At 34.0% G+C, this 24466-nt stretch overlaps 1 protein-coding gene and 1 pseudogene across 4 annotated transcripts in view; one reads left to right on the top strand and one right to left on the bottom strand.

Moving 5' to 3' along the window:
- LOC145268247 (vacuolar protein sorting-associated protein 54-like) overlaps positions 1-24466 on the top strand; it is a 181054-nt gene that overhangs the window by 52579 nt on the left and 104009 nt on the right. For all 4 annotated transcript variants that reach the window (XM_080123579.1, XM_080123578.1, XM_080123576.1 and 1 more), the window contains exon 10: positions 19095-19221. In XM_080123579.1, coding sequence (XP_079979705.1) covers positions 19095-19221 — 127 coding nt within the window. The remainder of the gene's footprint in view (positions 1-19094; positions 19222-24466) is intronic.
- Positions 22385-22503, bottom strand: LOC145268560 (5S ribosomal RNA; annotated as a pseudogene).

Raw genomic sequence — 24466 nt, 5'->3', positions numbered from 1 at the left:
AACTAAAAAAAGAAAGAGGAGACAAAATGATCCTTATTTCAATCCTGAATATCCAACACTAACTGGAAGCTGAAGGGATATACTTCACATTTGAAACGGTCGTTTGAATAAAATGCACTGAACCTGGGTCACTGGGATATAGAAGATATATCTTGGTGGCCATGACTGAACAGACAAATCCTTGAGCATTTTGGTGTGTGTGTGTGGGGGGGGGTATATTAGTGTTGAGACGCTGTTGTCTCCCTGACCACCGGGTTCTGGATATGACCTAAAACTATATCCAATGGTGAGGCCCCACCTTGCGGACCTTGGGGAGTGTGGAGCCACCCTTTAATTGCCATTGCTCCCAGGTCTACTCTGACCCGGAGTGGTAGTACCTGTTAGGGTCCCAACTATGGGTTAAATAGAATCTGACTTAAAAAAAAATATATACTCCATTAAAAATCGTTCCTCAAAATAACTAGATTCGCCATTAAATAACCTGAAAAAGGTTGATATGCTGTAAAACAAAAACAACCAACCAACCCTGACCACCGTACACTAATCAGCCCTTATCCTCAAGTGGCCTTCAGGCCTTGAAAAGCGGTGACTTCATTGTAAAATTAAGAGGATCAATACAATTAAGAAACAGTTATACTTTCCTTCTTCCATAAAAATTATTGTTATTGTCTGCTAAATATATACTTTTTTATTTTGTATTCTTTATTCTTTCTTATTGACTTTAATCATCAAATAATATTTAGCTACTGATGGCCCTACAACTAATTTACGAATGAAATAATTACAAAATGATCCTTATTTTGATCCTCAATATCCAACATTAACTGAAAGCTGAAAGGATATACTTCACATTTGAAAATAGTCGTTTGAATAAAACGTGCTGAACAGACAAATCATTGAGCATTTAGTTTCTTCGTTTCCATTTTAAATTCAAATATATATATATATATATATATATATATTAGCGAGGAAGCTCCTGGCTTTGCCTGATCATAAAATACGCTTAATTATGATATTTTAATTTGTTCAGATTTTGTAATTATTATTATACACTTGTGATTTCAAAAGTAAGATTAAAAGTATTTAGGTGCTATCAACTAGAATCGAAACTGAAACTGTAGCATTCAAAGCTGGTGACGTTACCACTGTACCAAGGTGACACGCATATAAACTGATTAAAAAGAAACTAAGATAAATGTACAAAATATATAATGATTTTTTACCCCCTAAAAACTGTTTTAAGCAGCTAAAAACCCATAAAAGAATGGTCCATAAAAGATATAATCATTTGAGGCCCCTAGTGCTGCTCTGCTGCTTCTAGTTTGGGAAGAGATAGTTTGAAAATATGGAGATAGACAGACAGACAGATATAATGAGTTTTATCAATTAGATGTATATATATATATATATATATATATATATATATATATATGGCATAATAACACTGACACATCAGTTCTTGTTAGATCATCAAAGTTAAGTAATGTTGAGCCTGGTCAGTACCAAATGTGTAACCATTTGGGAATACCAAGTGCTGTATGTAGGAGGACATTGACTCCTCCCTGCGAGATCTGCAAAAGCATAATATGTCTCCTAACTGCGATATGCATACAATTGGGGACTGCTTGTGAATTTAATATTCCCTAGACACTTGCTCCTTCAAAGGAAGCCTGTTCAACTTGCTTAGGATGAATACTGCTGACTATGTGGAAGGTTAATATCTTGTAACAGTTGTAAAATTTACTGAGTTAATCAACGTTTGTTTCCTTAAGGCTTCTCTCTCTCTCTCTCTTCATCTCTCTCTTATCTCTGTATCTCAAGTTAAAAGCAACAATAAAACTAACCATAAAACAAGATTAGACTAAGATTATAAACAATAGGAAAATCATAAAAATTATTTTTTTAAATTTATTTTTTTACATGGAGGTCACCACTTATCAAGGCCCGAAAGCCGCTCAGGGATAAGAGTTATTGCGTGTACAGTAATCAATGGGATACTATCGTAGTAATCGTTAGTAATGGATATTTGATAAAGTGTCTTACTTAAGTGGGCAGTTTATCAGGAATTTGTTTATGTTGGACTTGAAGACATCCAAGTTTTAGAGAGTTCCACAGGTGTGCACTTCTAAGAAAGCTTTGTTTTGAAAATGAAATCTACGTTTTGATTTAGGCACAGATAAAGAATGGGGAAAATTATTGACAGTGGTTTCAGCTAGACGGATGTTTTTCATGAAAGATTGGCGAGGGGGGAGGGGTAGAGATTGGAGCTCAGACGAGCACTTGCCATGGAAGTAACGATAAAACAAAGACAGGCTTGCAACGTCTCTTCTGTGGGAGAAAGGTTGCAGGGAAGAGAAAAGGGCATCCCCCACTAAGCCACGAAGCCTATTTTGTACTCTGTCAAGGCAGGATAGGCTGTATTTAGCAGCTCTTGCCCAGATGTGGCAGCAGTACTCCATCCTTGGACGTACTTGGCTTTTATATAGAAAATTGCATCAGCAGTGAGATATCTTCTGGAGTGGTAGAAGGATCCTACCATTTTCCCAGTGACCTTGGCAACAGACTTGATGTACGTGTTCCATTTCTGGTCAGGAGTAAAGGTCAATCCCAGAAGCTTGTCAAATCCATTTCAATTGATGCCAGACAGGGATCAGAGTGTTGATGATGTAAAGATAGGAGCTTGGTTTTATATGCATTAAAAGTAACCAGCCACGTCTTCCCCCACTGTACCATACGCTCAAGATCAGAGGGGAGAGACTAATAGAGAACTTTGTCATTTACGGCCTTTAATGTGTTGCCATAGATGGTCGTGTCATCAGCATAGATGTCAACGAATGATTTAAGTATGTGTTTAGGGAGATCATTGATGTAGATCAGGAAGAGAGTTGGGCCCAGGATGGACCCCTGAGGGACTCCAGCATTAATACTGTGGGCCTCTGATTTCTGCCCATCAACAACTACTCTTATGAGCCTATCAGAGAGAAATGATTTAATTAATGAGAACACATTTCCAGTTATACCGTAGCTGGAAATCTTGTGAAGTAGGCCCTTATGCCATACTTTATCGAAGGCCTTTGATATGTCAAGAGCAATTGCCCTAGAAAGGAAGCCTTTGTTGAGAGATTCACTAATCCTATGAGATATAATTGTAAGCACATCTGCTGTAAATCAGGAAGAGAGTTGGGTCCAGGATTGACCCTTGAGGGACTCCAGCATTAATACTGTGGGCCTCTGATTTCTGCTCATCAACCACTACTATGAGCCTATCAGACAGAAATGATTTAAAATTGAGAAAAAAATTAATACTATTTAACCAAAACTGGAAAAAGGGTTTTTTTGTTTTTTTTTCTACAAGAGTCACCACTTATCAAGCCCCGGAAGCCACTCGAGGATAAAGGTTAACAAATGTAAGGTGGTAGTGCAGTAATCATATATGGTGTAGATTAGGTAGAATTTGGATTATTTAAGGGGATGGCTCAAACAGGAACTTGCTTACATTGGACTTGAAGGCTGCCATATTGTAACCATCTGGGAAATTGTGTGAGAGATAGAAACAGAGAGAGAGAGAGAGAGAGAGAGAGAGAGAGAGAGAGAGAGAGAGAGAGAGAGAGAGAGAGAAATAAGAACAAAAAGAGACTATTTTTAGATTTATCTTTATTTTTTTTATATTTGACTTGTTTTTGTAAAATTTATTTCTTGGACTTTTCGCAATCTCATTATTACTCATGTATATGTATAATTGTTGAGCTGGATTAAATCCGACGACATGAAATAGAATGGGGATGGAAGGACCTGAATACTCAACGTTTCGCCCGATTTGTGTGAGCTTTTTCATCCCTTTTGAAAAACAACAGGAATCAAAATTGGTGGAAGAACAATCAACAACCTGAAATATGCTGACCATGCAGTCCTGATTGCAACATGTATGCAGAAATTACGAGACTTAACCAACAAGATAAAAGTTGTCAGTGAAACAGCAGGACTTTTCCTCAACGTCAGCAAAACAAAGGTAATGAAAGTAACACAGGCAAGAAATGATGAAAAAATAATTTTGAACAATCAAAATGTTGAAAATGTAAAAAAAAAATTGACTACCTGGATGCAGTTTTCACAAAGTAAATGATACCAAAGAAGTAAGACGACGTATTGCAATGGGAAAGACAGCAACGATTGTGCTAACCAATATCTGGAAAAACAGATTCATTTCACAACGCACAAAGGAATGATTCTGCAAGATTTTGTATTCTCAATAACAACATATGGAGCAGAATGTTGAGTTTTGAAGAAAGAGGAAAATTGCTGCTTTTGAATTGTGGTGCTACTGTAGACTTCTTTGTGTCAGCTGGGTGGACAAACAAGCAAACGAATGAGTTTTGGAGAAGATTGGACCATGTGAAAGATTGCTGGACAACATCAGTGATAAGAGATTGTGATTTTTGGGACATGTGGTCAGAACAGATGGCCTAACAAAAGATCTGCTCTTTGGTACAACCCCTAGAAGAAGATGTGGAAGACCAAACACAAGAATGTCAAACAACATGAAGGACGTCGCAGACATTAGCATGGTTGAGTTGCTCAGAATGGCACAGAACTGGAGCCACTGGCAATGATTTATGAAGTGTGCCACGGCTGGTCAGTAATGGCCATTAGGCCATTTAAAATCGCGGCAAATCATTTCTTTGTTTGTATATTTTAATATTAAACATTAATCAGAAGAAACTTTTCCAGGGTATTCATCATCAAGCTCAAATATCAGCTAACATGATATTGTAAGCAAGCACGTTATTATTATTAGTTTTTATTTTTTTTTTAGTCCACAAATTATTCCTCATAATATATAATAATTAACAGAGGATTGATTCTATAATAAGACATACGCGGTCTGCATAAATTAAAACATCATGTTTAAGCATATTGTATGACCAGGCAACGCCGAGGTTTAAACGATACTGGTTTTGTCACATTCCGACGCATCTGTCAAAAGTTTTTGCGAGACATACAAACACTCAGATTTTGTCCTTTATATATATATACTAGCGGGGGGAGGGGCGTACCTGGCGTTTTCCGGGTGTTTTAGAGGTGTGCGTGTTGGGCAGGGGGTATTGAATCAAAACAAAAGAATAAGCGAAGTAAGAACCCTGTTTGAATATAAAAAAAAACAATGTTTAAACTTCTTTAAAAAAAATCGTTACCCAGGTGTTTGTGTTGGGGGGGGGGCGGTTAAAAAAAGAAAACAGTTTTGGTAAGTAGTTAGGATCGAACCCGAAGCCTTGAGGCGAAGGTGGAAAAGAAAGTGTGCAAAAAACCTGACACGTTACCTGCTCGGCAAACAAAGATCAACTGAAACAAGTTTTAATTTATTTATTTAATTATTAAAAACAGAATTGACATGTGCCCGCAATAAAAGTTAACTCTGCTGCTTCATTAAGATCAGCCCAGTAGTTTCTGATAAAAAGTGGAACGGACAGACAGGCAAACTAAGAGAAATATAATATGGATATGTTGAATAGATGTCTGAAATCTTTGATCTTGAGAACAATACAATGTGATTTTAAAAGGAAATAAATGTGCTTTGTAAATGGTAGAAAAGTATTTAAAGGACACATGATTTTGAAAATATCTTTTGAATTGATCTGCGAAATTCCGTATCATTTGTGGTTTGTAAATGGTGAAAGGAAGGATGTAGTGTTTGTAAGACGCATGGCTTGAAAGTAGCCAGCGTCCAAATAAAAGAATCTTCAATCTAATAGGTCCCGCACTATCTACCAAGCTCCAACCCCTGTCCCATCACTGCAGTTTTACATCCCTATCCCTTGATGTACATAGACCCAAAAACCGGTCTACCATCAAAATCCCAACTCTTCACTATAGATGTCCCTAAATGCCGGAAAACCTACTAATCTAATAACTTCTTCTCTCAAACTGCAAGACTATGGAAATTCTCTCTGTGTTTCCTGCATCTCTGATTGTACTGATATGCAGAAGTTTAAATGTAATGTGAGCAGGCATCTTGCTACTCATGTATTGTGATATCCATAGTAGACATAATCCCAAATAGGAATCCCTTACACCCAATTGGCAATATTACTTATATTACTTGTTTTGGGGTGAATAAGAGTATATATATATATATATATATATATATATATATAAATTTACGCATAAAATTATCTTCGTATTTTAATTTATGTGATTAAATGAAGTAATAACTGTACAGAAGGTCAGAAAAACATTGGTACCGTCAGTTTCAAGCCTAACATAAGGGGGACCAGTTAATGGTAAATAATGTTAGGCTCTCGTCAGCCTAACATTGATGAGAGCCTAACATTATTTACTGGTTCCCCCCTTATGTTTGGCTTGAAACCGACGGTACCAATGTTTTTCTGACCTTCTGTACAGTTTTAAATAAATATTAATTTCTTATATTGAAATTTTTTTTCTTTGTAATCGAGCACTTTGAATTCTTTCCCGAAAACAGTGAACAAATATATATATAGTAAGTTATAAAAATATATATGGCAATTAAGCTACACATATATATATTCATAACTTGCTACATAGCTCTACCTATGAATTGAGCACTGTTGAAGTAAATAAAGTTTACACATAAAATTATACTTACGTATATTAATTTATGTGATTGAATGAAGTAGTCATATATATGTATGTATGTATGTATGTATGTATGTATATATATATATATATATATATATATATCGAGCTTTTACATCTGGTTGAGATTACTTTATAAATATTAATTCTTTAATATTTATAAATTACTTTAGTTTTACCATCTTGGATCATTTTGGTAAATTTAATTGTAATTTTTATTTTATATATATACTAGCGAGGGGTACCCGGCGTTGCCCGGGTGTTTTGAGGTGTGTGTAGTTTTGGGTAAATCAAAACTCTGGCGGGGTGGTAAAATAAAAAAAAAAGTTTTGGTAGGTGAGTATGAGGATCAAACTCGAACCCTTGAGGCAAAGTTGGAAATTAAAGTGTGAAAAAAAAAAGTGTGCGATGTTAACCATTGACCCACCGCAAGATACTAACGGAAACACGTTTGAATTTATTTAATTACTTAGATTTGGCAGGTGCACGTTTTAATGACTTAATGAGGTCACCTTTGACTGCGGAATAGTGTTTCATTTACTGCGGGAACGCTTTTTTTTATTTTTTATTTTCCCAAGATGTTGGTGGGGGTCCAAATTGAATAGCAATTGTTTGATATAAGGAAAATATTTCTACATTGATCAAAGCTGATTGCTTTCGGACATTTCCGCCGATAGACGGAAAATACCGCCAGAATTAGTGTCGCTTTTATTATAGGAAAAAGATTAATCCACATTATGTTGAATATTTATCTTCCCGAAGTCGAGCAAATTAAATAGATAGGTGAGCTCCGTTGTTAACTCGGAGATATTATAATTTCTATGTGATATAAAAAGTTTTAAGAAGTTGTGAGCCGACCGACTGCTTCTATGAAAAAAGCCTTTCTTGGACATACACAAAAAGCGAACATACATACACACATTTTCGCTTTTATATATATAGATAAATAAACTCTTTTAAGTAACATCATTTTGGAATATATATTTAAATTTATCAATGTAATATCTGATTTGAGGATCAAACTCCTATCCTTACATCATCAACGCTCTGATCCCCATTTGGCATCAATTGGGATGGATGGCTCTCGTCTGGGATAGGCCCCGTGTTTTGACAAGCTTCTGAGTTTGACCTTTACTCCTGATCTGAAATGGAACACGTACATCAAGTCTGTTGCCAGGGACGCTGGGAAAATGGTGGGATCCTTCTACTGCTCCAGAAGATATCTCACTACTGATGCATTTCTCTATCTATATAAAAGCCAAGTACGTCCAAGGATGGAATACTGCTGCCACATCTGAGCAGGAGCTGCTAAAAACAGCCTATCCTGCCTTGACAGAGTACAAAATAGACTTCGTGGCTTAGTGCGGGATGCCCTTTTCTCTACCCTGCAACCTCTCTCCCACAGAAGAGACGTTGCGAGCCTATCCTTGTTTTATTGTTATTTCCATGGCAGGTGCTCCTCTGAACTCCAATCTCTGGTCCCCCCTCGCCAATCTTTCACGAAAAACACCCGTCTAGCTCAATCCACTGTGAAAAGTTTCCCCCACTCTTTATCTGTGCCTAAATCAAAATGTAGATTCCATGAACAAAGCTTTTTTCTTAGAACTGCACGCCTGTGGAACTCTGTTCCGTCTGCCTGCTTCCCACCTGACCACAACTTGGATGTCTTCAAGTCCAACGCTAACAAATTCCTAATGAACTGCCCCCTTAAGTAAACACTTCATCAAATCTCCACACTAACCTACTGTAATTGCAATAACCCTCATCCCTGAGTGGCTTCCGGGCCTTGATAAGTGGTGACCACCGTGTAAAAAAAAAAAAAAAAAAAATTCCGTACTGAAAAAATACATCTTAGTTTTGAATGTGGTAAGAAATTTGAGAAAATTTTTTTTTTTTTTTTTTGTATTTGATTGTGGTGAGGGTTTATAAAGACGTGTTAGTTTAAATTGTAAAATGTTTTATGTAATACCACTTTGAAAAAATATGTTTGAATTTTTTTTACGTGCAATTCCATATCATTGAGAAGGTGAATGTTCTTTATAAATGATTATTGCCATCATATTGTACCCAATGTCCATTTTACGTGCGCTCAGAAGTTTCCAGAAATTGACTTCAAAACCAGTTTATCTCTAGCCAAGTCTTCTCTTCCTCTCTTATCACTGCTCTCCATGTTTTTGTTGGCTTTTCCTTGCCACCTCAACTGTTCCACATTTACAAATCCAGGTAGTATCATCCAGTCTTATAATATGACCAAACTAACAAAGTCTCTTGCTCTGTGCATATCTCATTGTACTGTTCATTTAATCTTCATCTGAGGTCTGTTCCAGAGAAGGTTAAATCATACATAAAAAATAATTGAACACTAGGTATAGCTGAAAAAGTGTAAGGTGTAAATTTAAGCTCGAAGGTGTAAAAAAGTGATTTGACGGTTAAACTCTTTCACGTGAGACCTTAAACATTTGATAAAATGTATTTTAACCTTGGGCCTAACCATTTAATAAATATCTTTGAACCTTAACCCTAAGACTTGATGAAATATATTTAAATCCTAAACCTAATCTTAATCCTAACCTAAAAAACTTGAAATAATATAAATTAACCCTAACCCTAAATACTTTATAAATATATTTGACCTCTTATGCTAAATACTTGATAAAATATTTGAACCCTAACCATAAGCACATAATAAAACGTATTTGAACCCTAACCGTTAACACTTGATAAAATTCATTTGAACTCTAACCCTAAGCAGCTAATAAAAAAAAAAAACATTTAAACCTTAACCCTTAACACTTGATAAGATATATTTGAACCCTAATCATAAGCACATAGTAAAAGATATTTTAACCCTAAGTAGCTAATAAAATATATTTGAACCCTAACCCTAAGTAGCTAATAAAATATATTTTAACCCTAACCCTAAACACTTGATAAAATATATTTAAATTGATTGATGAAAGATTTCTAAAGATCCTGTAGTGAATTATTACTTTACTGGAAAATCAATTTGTATTGGAGTTTCTCTATAACCTCTTCAAGAAACTGGTCTCCAATGGAGATGGGGGTAGAAAAACATTGAAGCAGTGGTTTTGGAGGATGGGGAGAATATGATTCTGATGACGTCAGAATTGCTTGGTGATGATCAATTGTTACTTGGTTTTGTTGTCATAGCAACAACAGCAACATGAAAATCAAAGGAAAAGAGTATGGTTTCTATTTTCTTTTTTTCTTTTTTAAAATAGCGGACAGTGAATGTAAGGGGAAGAGCAAATGAATAAAAAGAAAGGGTGAGGAAGGAGCTGTGTAAAGGAGAGTAATAAAAGGGGAAGGAAGAAGAGAAACAATAATAAGTGAGAGGAAACCTGTTTTGTTAGTGGGAGGGGAGACGTACAAAAATACAAAAAGATGCAGAAGAAGAAAGAAGAAAAACAAAAAACAAATCAATTTTTTCCGGTGTCTTATGCTTTAAAAAAACAAATTGCCTATAATAACCAACTTCAGCGTACATATTTTAATATTTATCTCCCTCTGACAGTGGGATCATGTGATACAAAGATCAAAAAGTGGTATTGAAGAGCCAACATCTTAGAGGAAAAACACTTTGGCTTGCAAAAAATGCCTGGCCAACCCTGTCGGCATTCCTTAATAGGAGCTCCTCAGGCGACTAGCAATAAACTAACCTTTTTTCAAAGAGTGAGAAGACGAAGCCTGGAACAACACAGGACCAGAGATATATCTCAGTCAACAGGAAATAAACCATCTTAACAATGACCTAGACTTTGTTTCTGTTTTTTTTTTTTTCTGCACTATAAAATATGAGCAATAATTGACCGCAAAATCACAAGGTTGTGATTAGTAGTTAATGTGTTATCCACTAAGCTATGTACATAACACTAAGCTATGAACATACAGCTTTAAATTAAAATTTCTCATCCTTAAAAATAGCACAGTAAATATTTTTAACACTTCTAACTGAATCCACTGTAAAAAATTTCCCCCACTCTTTATCTGTGCCTAAATCAAAACGTGGATTCCATGAACAAAGCTTCTTTCTTAGAACTGCACGCCTGTGGAACTCTGTTCCGTCTGCCTGCTTCCCACCTGACTACAACTTGGATGTCTTCAAGTCCAACGTTAACAAATTCCTAATGAACCGCCCCCTTAAGTAAACATTTCATCAAATCTCCACACTAACGTACTGTACTTGCAATAACTCTTATCCTTAAGTGGCTTCCGGGCCTTGATAACTGGTGACCACCGTGTAAAAAAAAAACAAAAAAAAAACTATCTATTAGTTACTATTAATATATTTAAGAGGTTAGTGTAGTTTGCTTGAAACATTGTATGTATAAAATATGGTAATTTAAAGAAGGCAATACAATACAGAGGTGTGACGAATCGATTTTTAGTGATTTTAATAGAAATTTTAATCATTATAAGGCTGATTTTGATCTCAGTAGTTCAAATTGAGTTGTCTTTTATTTAGTAACTATGATGAATGAAGACAATATTCTTGCTTGCTTATAAAATGTTATTTTCCTAGTTAAAGAAAAATGATCAATTTACATGCTTTTTGGTGTATGACATTTTTGTTATGTGACTGGTATGTACATCAATGACTTCTCTTTATTTTTTAAATTATTTTTAAAAAGTTAAGTCGAACTCTGGACTTGCTACAAATTGTTTCCTTTAGCCAGTTAAATCTAATCTAAACTAATAATTTACAAAAATTACTATGTTTGTGTGCCTGTTTGTCTGTATATCTCCATTTTTTTTTCAAACTACATCTCTTCTGAGACGAAAGGTGGAAGAGTGGCACAAAGCGGGTCAAATAATTGCACATTTTGTAGACCGTTTTTGTGGGTCTTTAACTGATAAAAATAGCTTCAAAAAGTCAAAATTGAAAAGAATTGAAACTTGGCAGGCATAAGTTAACTTAAAGTTCTCTTGCATTCACGAATATGTATAACGTTTATATGTTAAGGTTAGTTCGTTTTTAGCTATTTCTTATCCAACTGATGATAGCTCAAATGCTAACAACTCAAGCTGGAATGCTATAAGTTTCAATTCTAGCTGATGCCACCCAAGTAATATTTTTTTCTACTTTTGAAATCATTACTATGCACTGGGTACAATATAATATACAATAATTAATAAATTATCTATAACAATATATAAGAAATCTACATAAATTAAAATATCATATTTAAGCATATTTTATGACTGGGCAACGCCGAGTGATCCCCACTACTTAATTATGTAGCTAAACTTTGATTTAAATTAACCTTTATCATATTAATATTTAACCTTTAAGTTGATTTAAACTCCATTATTTCCCTTAATTATTCAGTGGTTTAAGACATCAGTTCATGATGTTCAAAAACCTTTTTGATTGTATTCTGTTATATCTTTAAGATTCAAAAATATAAGTTACCCATCAATTCAGTATCAAACCTATATCTTCTTAATACTGCTAATTGACCATTAATTTGGTTTAAACTCCCCCCTTGTGCTGCTGAAGAGATTATCGTTAAATAAAATTGATATAATCTCTGAAATGAACGTACAGTATTCCTTGTTATATATATATATATATATATATATATATATATATATATATATATACATATACACATATATATATATATATATATATATATATATATGTGTAAAGAGCATTCTGTATTTGTTTCAAAATACAGTTAAATTTGAAAATGTTTTTCAAACGCAAAAATAACTGTTGGCATTCAAGGAATAAATGTCTCTTCCCAAAACGTCTTATATCCTTTGGATTTTTGTTCTCATTTAATAAATATTGACGTTGGAATTAAGAATGTTAGACAGTTAAATTTAGTTACTGTTTGATCTTTCTTTTATATGTATACTAGCCGGGGTACCCGGCATTGCCCGGGTGTTTGGAGGTGTTTGTGCTTTTGGGTAAATCAAAACAAAAGAATAATAAAAAAAAAAATCGTTGCCCGGGTGTTTGTGTTGGGGGTGGAGGGTTAAAAGAAGTTTTGGTGGGTAAATGGGAAGGATCAAACCCGAAGCCTTGAGGCGAAGTTGAAAAATAAGTGAAAAAAAAACGTGCAACGTTAACCGCTTGGCCAGCAAGAAATAGTAATGGAAACAAGTTTGAATTTATTTAAGTATTAAGAATTGGCAGGTGCCCAAACATAATGACTTAATGAGGTCAAGTTAACTTTCACTGTGGGGCAGTTTTTATTTACTATGGGGCAGTTTTTTTGGGGTGTTTTTGTTAACTTATATGGAACGTCTCCTCAAAAACTTGTTTACATTAGACTTGAAGACAACCATATTGTAGTCATTTGGAAATCAGGAAACTGGAAGACAATTCTATAGGCGTTCAGTTCTAAGAAAGAAGCTTTGTTCATGGAATCTCCACTTAGGTTTAGGCACAGATATAAGAGTGGGGGAAATTGTTGATAGTCTTTTCTGCTATACAGGTGTTTCTTGTGAAAACTTGGCAAGGGGGGGGGTCATAGATTGGAGTTCAGTCGAGCACTTGCCATGAAAATAACGATAAAGCAGAGACAAACTCGCAACATCTCTTCTGTGAAAAAAAGGTTGCAGGGAAGAGAAAAGGACATCCCCTACGAGGCTACAAAGTCTATTTTGAACTCTCTCAAGGCAGGATAAATTCTTTCTAGCAGCTCCTGCCCAGATGTAGCAACAGTACTCCATCTTTGGACGAACCTGGCTCTTATATAGATAGAGAACTGCATCAGCAGTGAGATATCTACTGGATCGATAGAAGGATCCCACCATTTTTCCAGCGGCCGTGGCAACGGATTTAATGTATGTGTTCCATTTAAGATCAGGAGTAAAGGTCAAGCCCAGAAGCTTGTCAAAACATGAGGCCTCCCCAAGCTGAGAGCCATTCATTTCAATTGATGCCGGATGGGAATCAGAGCATTGATGATGTATTGTGTGTATGTGCATATACTATATATATAGTAAAACTGGTAATTAGTAAAAACCTGAAGAGAGTACTCAGTACTATTGCAGAGCAAATATGGGTTTTATTTTTTTTATTACCGTTTTATCTGTTTGGTTACATATGTTTCAGCTGTTGGACCATGTTTAGGATCCAACAGCCTTGTCAGACCTTACAGAAATGGTTGTTAGTATTTGGAAGAAGTGTTTTAGAAGAAGTACGAGAGAGAAAAAAAGAGGTATCAATAATATTTAAGTTTTGAAGGTTAAAATACATTAGATTGTAGTGTGTGGGTGTGTGTGTGGTAGGTAGCATATTCAGGTAGGCGTAGGTGGAGATATATGGATATAGGGAGGGGGGGAGGAATTTTAATTTTTAGGTTTTAAAATTTTGACTGCTTTTCGGTTGTTTAGCCAGGTATATGAAATAATGAGAGAGAGAGAAAGGGTTTGTGTAAGTGTCATGTGTTTGACAAGTAAAAGCCAACTTCTTCATTTCAGTTGACAATGAGTTGTTTTTAGGTAGTTATGGGTTAATATATACGCCAACACACATGCAAATATGCATACATACAGACACATACATATGTACATTTCTATACATCTACATACAGACACATATGCACATACACATATATATAAACAATGTATATGCAGACATACATGCATCTATATGCAAACATACACACAACTCCTATACACATATACATACATATATATACACACACATACCTACATATATAACTATACGTGAAGATATAGATCTCTAGTAAGAAGTAGATGTACATATACATACATCCCTATACACATATATACAATTATATAGATATACATATTCATAAAAATATATATATACAGACATATATATATATATATATATATATATATATACATATATATACATATAGACATGTGTATATATATATATATATATATATATGTATGTATATATATACTAAGTAAATAAAGTAAAGTTAGGATAAATAAATAAAATATAAATAAGCGGGTGTAGTTAATAATGCGAGGTTAGGTAGACGTATTGTAAGGTATGTTCAGAACACATGTTGTTGATTTGATATTTAGGGGTCTGTATTGAATTGCTTTGATTATTGGATGAGGATTTCGTTATAGTGTCCAGAAAAAAAAATTAAAAGCGGGTTTAAAGGTTAAATATTATGAGAGTGGTGCTTAAGTTATAATGAGTCAAGGGTTCTTGTAGTTCCGTTAACTTCATATATATATGGGGTGTGGTCCTAACATGGTGCTTTGGGCAGTGGTTATGCTTAACTTTTTTTTTCAGTGTCAGATGTATTGTGGATATAGGCATATACATACATACAAACACATACATGCATATAAACTCAGATATGGCTATACCTGTATACATACATTCACCCATGCATACACATAGATATACATATATATACAGGCACTAACACCTAGATGCACGCATACACATACATGTGCACATTGATATAGATATACAAATATATATCCATGTATATACACATGACCCATGAGTACATACATCCATACATGCGCACATAGAAACATATACATAAACACATATAAGGATATACACATAGACCCAATCATGCCCACACATACATATGCATATGAAGATGCATGTACGGATCTCCAGTAAGATGTAGATGTACATATACATACATACATACACATGCACCCATATCTACATATATAAAATTATATAAATATACATATTCATAAAAATATCAATATATATATATATATATATATATATATATATATATATATGTGTGTGTGTGTGTATGTGTATACTTATACTAAGTAAGTAAAGTTAAGTTAGGATAAACAAATAAAGGATAAATAAATAAGCGGGTGTAGTTAATAATGCAAGGTTAGGTAGACATATCGTAAGATATGTTCAAAATACATGTTGTTGGTTTGATATTTAGGGGTTTGTATTGATTTGCTTTGCTTATTGGGTAGGGATTAAGTTATAGTGTCTAGAAAAAAAAATTATAGGGATCTAGATAAAAGTAAGGATGAAAATAGAGATAGAATAAATTAATCCCTATATCCATATATCTCCACTCACACCTACCTGAATATGCTACCTCCCCACACACACTACAATCTAATGTATTTTAACCTTCAAAACTTAAATATTGTCGATAACTGTCCCCCTCCCCCTTATTATCTCTTACCCCCCCTTTTTTTTTGTCGTATTTCCTCTAAAACACTTCTTCCAAATACTAACAACCATTTCTGTAAGGTCTGACGAGGCTGTTGGTCCTAAACATGGTTAAACATCCAAAACATATGTAACCAAACAGATAAAACGGTAATAAAAAAAAATAAAACGTATATATATATATATAAGGTTTGTGGGAGAGAATCCCAGCAAATTGCTTGATTAATTAATAACTAAGAGCATAATACGTATTTATTTATATACATGTTACAGAAGATCAAGACAACATTGGTACTGTTGGCTTCAAATCCAAACAAAATGGACCTATAGTTGGTTGCCTATATCGGATCCTGCTTCAGCCTTTGTATATATCATATATCTGTTTCCCTGATAGATGATATTTTCTAAGAGAATCCAACATAGACAACCCTCTTTGGATTTGAAATCAACAGTATTGATGTTGTTCTTATCTTCTGTAACATATACATGTATATCTATACTCTCTACTATTATATAAAAGGAACTGTGTCTGTGCATGTGTAAGTTTGTTCCCCATGGACTCTAAAACAGCTGGGCTGATTTTTATGAAATTTCACACAAATGTTCTTTATGTACCTGGCAATGTTCTTAGATAGTTTTTTTTTTATCAGACTGTTTTCGATAAATATTGATAATCAAAATAATCCAATGAAAAAAAGGAACAGGCGATTTTGGCCAAAGTTAACACCTTATACAGCCTAACATCATAAGTGCATTTGAGAAGTTTTATTACCACACAAGCAGAAAGGCCCCGCATATAAAATCAACCGTCTGTAATATGACGGGTGTATTCGAAAGGAATGTAATTGTTTAAAGTACAATTGAACAAGGATACTTGAGTTTTTCATTTTAAACTTTAATTCAAGGCATTATATATAAAAACAATATATTTTGGACTAAGTGACTGTAGAGAAACATGTGAAGTTACCTCCTGGTGCACCACGATGGGTCCCCAACTAGAGCAGGCAATCAATTTATTTGATTTAAACATGGGCGTTTCACTGGTTTTGATGGCAATAAAAATATGAGTGTGAAACATTCGTTGATCTTTATTTAATTGTCTGATATCTCTGCTAGTATATATATATATATAGAGAGAGAGAGAGAGAGAGTTGAGAGGACATTTTCGATTACTTTGAACATGCTACAAATAAAAAAATCAAAAAAATCTTATAACATTATCTTTTCAAATTGGATCAACAATGGAATGTATCGCTTTTTCAGTTAAGAGCAGTTATCGTGAGTAGAACGTGTTTTTTCATTACTATTAAAATGTTGCGGATAATAAACAATTTATATATGTGTATGTATATATATATATATATATATATATATATATATATATGGGCATGCGGGTATGAGTAATACTTCAGGCAGATGAATGCCACTGCCTTACACATTTCCAGGTCACCCTTTGGCAAGGTGTAGCACCTGTTAGCCTCCCTTTGATGTTCTGAAGGGTAACCATACTGCAGGAACTAGAAATACCAGATTGAAATCTAGAGAAAGATAATCTTTTCTTGATGAGGGTAGATGGACCTCTCTGAGTCTTGGCTGACAATGCATCTAGTGTTGATGGCATATCTTCACCTGCGGCTGATACAGTTACCATTTAGCTTGCTCCTGCTTGTTATGGATTATAACTGTTGAAGCTCAGAAGGTTATATTATGTGTAGTACAAGCACATATTGCCATCTTTCATGTACGAATATCGCTTCAAAAGTTCTGTGACGACGGATGCATAAACGTATACAGACCTAACAAGTTGGAGGTATATAGTTACAAATCCACACATGGGTGACTTAAAGCTTATCTTAACATTATTGCTAGTTTTATTAGACAGGAACTAGCTTAAGTGGAGATTTTGGAAACTGAGCAGCCCTTTTTATGGATAATGCTGTTCATCTGATGCATGGAAAGGGTCTAGAAAAGGTGACCTAAACATTATCTGTTCAATCTGAAGCTGATCGCTACCTGCAGCTGATGATGGCTGTTCACACTTGCAAAGAATTTGTAGAAAAAAATAAAGTTTAAGCAAAAGAAAGAGGTTAAAATAGAAATGGTGATTGTCAAAAGTCAAATGTGTTGGACTGGACACTTAGTGAGGATGAGAGAGGGAAGCTTATCAAAACAACAGCTTTATGGTGACCTTTTCATAAGAAAGAGACCGCAGCATAAACCTACAAAAAGGTTTAAGGACGCACTAAAGAATAACCTTAAGCTGATGGAAATTGATGTGAATAACTGGGAAGTTTAAACGGTTGAAGAGAAATAATCAGAGAAAGATGCAAAAGTTTGACGAAAAGTATGTTAAGCACGCAATATTAAAACATGCTCTTAGAAAGTAGGATGAATCCGCAATGCCTGCCAATTTTTAACAAGAACTGAAATGCACAGTCTGTGGTAGATTTTGTCTGTCTAAATCTGGTTTGGTGAACCATGTGAAGTGATATAATGTTAGACAAAACCAACAATTTTATGAGGATGTGCTGCTACTCAGACCATGGCAAGTATTGTTGATTGGTCTGTAAATCAGCAAGCAGTTTTTATACCCACAGATGGTAGTGTTTCATGCTTATGGAATCATCAGTATAGGAAGTGATAAGTACTGTTCAGGAGATTCAAACCCAATCAAAAAGTCACCATCACAAAGTTACTCTTGACTTCGCAGGCTGTTATTCTATCTCCAGTTCACAAGAAATTAACACAGGAATCACTGGTTTTTTGTATCACAATAACCAAAGGAAAGAATCAGTTCACAATCATGATTTTTTGGTTTTCAGTTTCTTATATAAAATATTTATACACATGGATGATGCTTCATAAAATGTGACCAATTATTTTTGTTCGGGTATGTTTTACTGTCCACTGTACTTCGAAAAAGTGGTAAAAAAATCAAAGCTATAATAAATAAATGTTACCAAAGGCAAGATAAGTTACTCTTCTACCCAATTGGGTAGGTTTTAGTGTTTTTACTATAATGTAAAATGTTTAACTGGCTTAAAACACAAGCAAGTTCAAAGGGTACACGACCACAAGAAAAAAAAATGACCACATACCAAATTCATTGTAGCCACATTTTCTTGTAGTTGCGTACCCTTTGAACTTGCTTGTTTTTCGAGCCGATTAAAAATTTTACATTTTAGTAAAAACACTAAAAACCTACCCAGGTAAGTAGAAGAGTAATTTATCTTGCCTTTGGTAACATTTATTTGTTATATATTTGATTTTTTTTCACCACTTTTTTGGAGGACTGTGGACAGTAAAACATATCCCTTTATTGTATATACATATTTTTTCTTTTTTGTAGGCATTTGGGTTCACAGCTGGCAGAACTCGAAAAGATCATCGACATGATGCTACGGGCTGACCTTGTCAAGTATGTTACAGCAGAATTGAATCGACCCATAACAGATCTCCAAGCATTAGCTGATGAGGTAAGAAATGGAAACTGCAGTCTCTTCTATTTCTATGTATATATTTGTATCAATAACATATATCAAATACATAATAATAACTTTAAATTCTCAGACTGTTTGAAAAGATACAAGTTGTTAAAAAATACCAAATTATTTTTAAAATCCTTTAAAATCTATATATAAAAGTGACCTTGTCTGTTTGTGTGCAGAGCGGTTGCTACCAAACTAATCTGTCAATTTTTGGTCTATAAACCAAATTTGATTTGGTGTGTAGCCAATAAGAATAGCTGTGCAGAGTTAAAAATTGGAAAAAACATAAAACTTGGCAGGCATAAGTGGACTAAACGTGTTACTTCTACGCATGCGCAAATATACATTTATATGCTAAACTCGGTTTATTTTTTTAAACTTTACTTATCCATCTGTTGTTAGCTGGAGCACTAAATGTTTTAATTTTGATTCTGGCTGATGGCACCCAAGTCATTTTTTATTTTTTTAAACTTTGGAAATCAGTACTATACATTGCGTACAATAACTAATAGAAAATTAGCTCTATAGTAATGAATATAAGAAGTTGCATAAATTAAAACATTATATTCAAACATATTTTACAACCGTGCAACTCCAGGCATCCTGCTAGTTCTTTTATATAATTAACCTTAATCTTTACTAACAGTCTTGGATGAATCGTGACACAATATTTTAGTCAAAGCAAAAATCGATTCATCAGCAAAACAATTGTAGTTTATTTCATCAATTTTGAAGGTTACATTGCATGGAGAATTTTTTACCTTTACATAAAGCCCATCATCTTCTTTGTCGGCAGAAACAGCTATTCATTTTGTTGAGAAGTTGTTTGTAGATTGCTCAGTGGAGGGTGATGTCTATCAACAGTGTTTGCAGCAGCCATCATCGCTGTGATGTTTTAATAGAAAGAAACAGCGTTGTTCGCATTTTCCTTTTTTGGTTGTGATACTACCAATGGCTGCATTCCTCTCTTCCCTTTTAGCTGTAATAATGGATAACAGTTAAAGTTATATGAGGTTGGTCCACAAATAATGTCGTTTTTTATCAGATATATATGCGTCAAAAAACTACATTTTTGCACCAATCTAATATATATATTGTCATTGAACAAAATTATTGTTGGCATACATATATATATATATATATATATATATATATATATATATATATATATATATATATAGGCAGCATTTTTCATTCAAGCAAATATTATTAAATGCAATGGAGGCACTTTGCTTTATGATTCTTTTTTTGTTTTAATTTTTCGATTTTCCGTATAATCTTTTTTGTATCAAAATCAAAAATATTAATAAAAGTTCCATAATTGTTGCTGTCAGGAGCACTTTCGATTTGTCCACGAATCATCTTCAGGTGTTGAAGTAAAAGTGAGGCAGGGCGAAAATGAGAATTAAAAGTGAAAACTAAAACACAAAGTAAACGGCATTAGGCGATGATAAGCTTAAATATATAGAGTTGATGAAAGCCATTCAAAAATATAGGTAGATTAAAAATTCGAGTATTAAAATCAATTAATTTTTTAATATTATTTTCATGTTGTATAATTTTTATGTTGTTAACAAGGACCTTTCTAAGATTGGAGGAGGACAGTTATGTTCTTTTACCAAATGTTTATATATAGCACTAGTATTATTTAGATGCATGGTTATTCGCCGGGACAATGGTGTCGTTGTATGCCCAATGTATTTAATATTTTTGACTTTGAGTTAAAAAAAACATTATATGGAAAATCGAAAAATTAAAAAATAGAAATATAAAGCAAAGTGTTTCTGTTGCATTTAATATTTGCTTGAATATATATATATATATATATGCCAACAATATTTTTGTTCAATGACGATATCGTACTTTTGATATTTTATTCTTTTACAGCATTGTAAAGTTAAATAGTTAAATATTTTCATCACCCGCTCCTTAGAAAAGTTAGACGAAGCCAGAGACCTGAAAAGGGCGGCCAAATCCTATCAGTTCACCAGAAAAGCTTTGTTACAGCATTTGTAATGTCCCACATCTGACTTTCTGTCCATAACATCATACATTGAGATGACACCCTAGTGCTAATCTCTAAACTATTTAATGCAAGTAGTTGGCTCATTAGATAGTGATATCCCTCAGCAGTAGTAACAATAGCCATCATTGCTGTGATGCGTGAATAGAAAGAAACAGAACTGTTTGCATTTTCTTTCTCTGGTGATGATGATAGCAGCAGTCATATTTCTCTCTTCCCTTCTAGCTACAATAATGGACAAAAGTTAAACTTAAAAAAATAAAAGGCCAACAAAAACTCTACTTTTGCTCAGAGTAAGTTTTATACATACCAATCAGGGATGCATCCTTCACAATCAGCCCATCTTTTGGCTCTGTCCTGTTGGGCTAAGGTATTTGTCTTAGATAGTTTTAGAAGTTCTAACACCCCCCCCCCCATAGGTTTTGTTTTTTCTTTAAAAAATGGATCGGTTTATAGCTAATTGCCACATGCCATCCTTACCGAGGAATGATAACAATGTTCCTCAAGCATTTTCTAAGACAGATTGTCTTTGTTGACAGAAACAGCTATTCATTTCATTGACAAATTGTAAGTAGACTGCTCAGTAGATGGTGATATCTCTCAGTACTTACAGTAGGCATCATTGTGTTAATAGAAAGAAACAGGACTGTTTGCATTTACTTTCTCTGTTGTAACGATAGCAGCAACAACAGAAGCAGCTGTATTGCTCTCTTTTCTTGTAGTTGTAATAATGGATAAAAGTTAAAATTAAAAAAAAAAAAAAATAAGATGCCAACAAAAACTATAGTTTACCTAGAATAAATTTTATACTAGTCATGGATACATCCTCGACCATCAGTCCAACATTTAAAGGCCTTAGCTATATCAAGGGCTACTGCCCTAACCTCGTCCAGTGTGTGGCACATATGTTCAGAGTTTACAGTATTAACAGTTTACAGTAGAATGTATGTATGTGTGTGTGCAGTCAGCACCAACCCTATTCAGGGTTTAATCGGCTTCCTCCGAAGGAGAAAGTTTCATGGGAGTATAAAATTCACAAGCAGTCCCCAGTCACATGTATATCTCTATTAGGGGAGATGACGACGTTAGGTTTTTGCAACTTTTAGCAGGGAGGTGTCGACGTCCTCCTACATACAGCACTTGGACTTTCCAAATTGGTCACCCATTTTAGTAATGACCAGGCTCAATGTTGCTTAACTTCGGTGATCTGATGGGAACCGGTGTGTCAACGTGATTATGCCATATATTATCTGCAATAGAATGAGCTTGCTTAAATCTATAATGTTGGTCAAAAAGAAGTTTAGTATTTATGAGGTGGTGAACTAGTCCTTGATTGAGTTTCTAGCGAAGATAGGAAAGAAGCTAATAGGGCGATAATTGAGTGGGTCGGCTCTTTCATCCAGAATTCTTGAATACTGATGCAACACCAGTAATTTTCCAGCAGTCATTTTTATCTTTGTTGTTATATTCACAATATTTTTTACCTTCTTCAGATGTACATTGAACTCAAGGAACCTATGGAACTATTTATTTAATCTACAAGTATAGATTGACCTCTAAATATGATAGTCACATCCCCATTTAGAGGAACGATTAACCATTTAAAAAATTTTATTTTTATAGTCCATTGTGTTTTTAAACTTTCAAAAGCTGTAGTCTACTGCCTAGCTGAATGGGTAATAAACACTTATAGTAAGGTGTCTTTAATTCTCTACATTATCATTTCACATGAATCTGTATTGTTGGCATTGGTTTCCCCGATATTTTTGTAGTCTGAATTCTTTCTAAAAAGACATTGGAGGATGACGGGAGGGACCACATGAAGGTTGCCAACATCTTAAGTGAAAGTGATTTTTGTTGAATGAACTGGATTCGAACTTGAGACACTCAGATCGTCAGTCCGTGTCGTTAACCACTGCACTACTGTCACCTCCCTGTTCTCTAAAGAGAATCAGTTATCTAGGATTCCAGGAAAGGGACCACAGCTGCTGGAAACTGAATGTGACAAAAAAGTGAGCAAGCATTATAAAAAATGTTGTTTTTTTATTCTTCGCATTTTGGAAAACATAAATACGAATTTCTGACACTTGGCAGGCACATATCTTCTTAATCTGATAAAATATCAACAACTGCCTCTCTCTTCTGACGACAAAATGAGAGAAAAGAAAATTTCAACAAAAAAAAAAAGAGAAAAAGAACAAGAATCTCTCCCTCATATATTATATATATATAAGAGCAAACAGTTAATAAAACATGTTAAAAAACACTTTGAAAAAGTTTCAGATTAAATATGTTTTTAACTCTTTTTCAAAGTGTTTTTTAACATGTTTTATTAACTGTTTGCTCCTATTATAAGCTCTATCTCCTATCTGGTTTTATCGAGCTTTTACATTTTTATAAATATTAATTCTTTAATATTTACAATATACTTTAGTTTTACCATCTTGGATCATTTTGGTAAATTTAATTGTAATTTTTATTTTATATATATATATATATATATATATATATATATATAAAATAATATTTTGATATATTCCAGTGACCAAAATTTTATTTACATTATCCATCATTTTAAAAAATGTTTGGTACAATTACAGCACTTTTTCATTCTCTCTCTCTCTCTCTCTATAAACTGCGTCAATCGCTTTATTGGAGATTATTAAAATATCAATATTTCACTAAATATACGTCACAACAAAATGAAAATTATATCATCAAATGACTGCTTTAAGGTTAGTCATTACCCCAAATTTTATTCAAATTCATGTGATATTCACAAAGTTATGACATTTTATTCTTTATCGTGGAATTTTTACTGTCCATCGCTTTATTGCAGGTCTCTTAAAATGTTGTTTTAGGACAAAAATACAATGTCTTATCGTGCAAACTTTATTTTTTATTGTATTTTTCTGTCAAAGAATAATGAGAAAAAAAACATCCTTAAATAAATGAATTATTTATTGACATATCCACCATTTTTTTTAAATAACTTAAAGCAACCTTTTGTCCCCTGGGGAAATCGTTTGATCTCAAAAAGGAGGTATGGCTCATATGGCTCTAGTAACATCAACTATGTTCCTCCATAAGGCATCCTTTGAAGTAAATTGCTCTCCTCCCTCATAAATTCCTCTTTTTAATATTGACCAGAGATATTCAATGGGGTTAAGGTCTGGAGAACACGGTTGTCAGCTCATAAGGGTTTCTCCA

This window comes from Euprymna scolopes, chromosome 43 (assembly GCF_053919585.1).
Source record: "Euprymna scolopes isolate OS-2025 chromosome 43, ASM5391958v1, whole genome shotgun sequence".
NCBI lineage: Eukaryota > Metazoa > Mollusca > Cephalopoda > Sepiida > Sepiolidae > Euprymna > Euprymna scolopes.
Note: the sequence above shows the minus strand (reverse complement) of the source record. Positions and strands in the feature narration are given on the sequence as shown.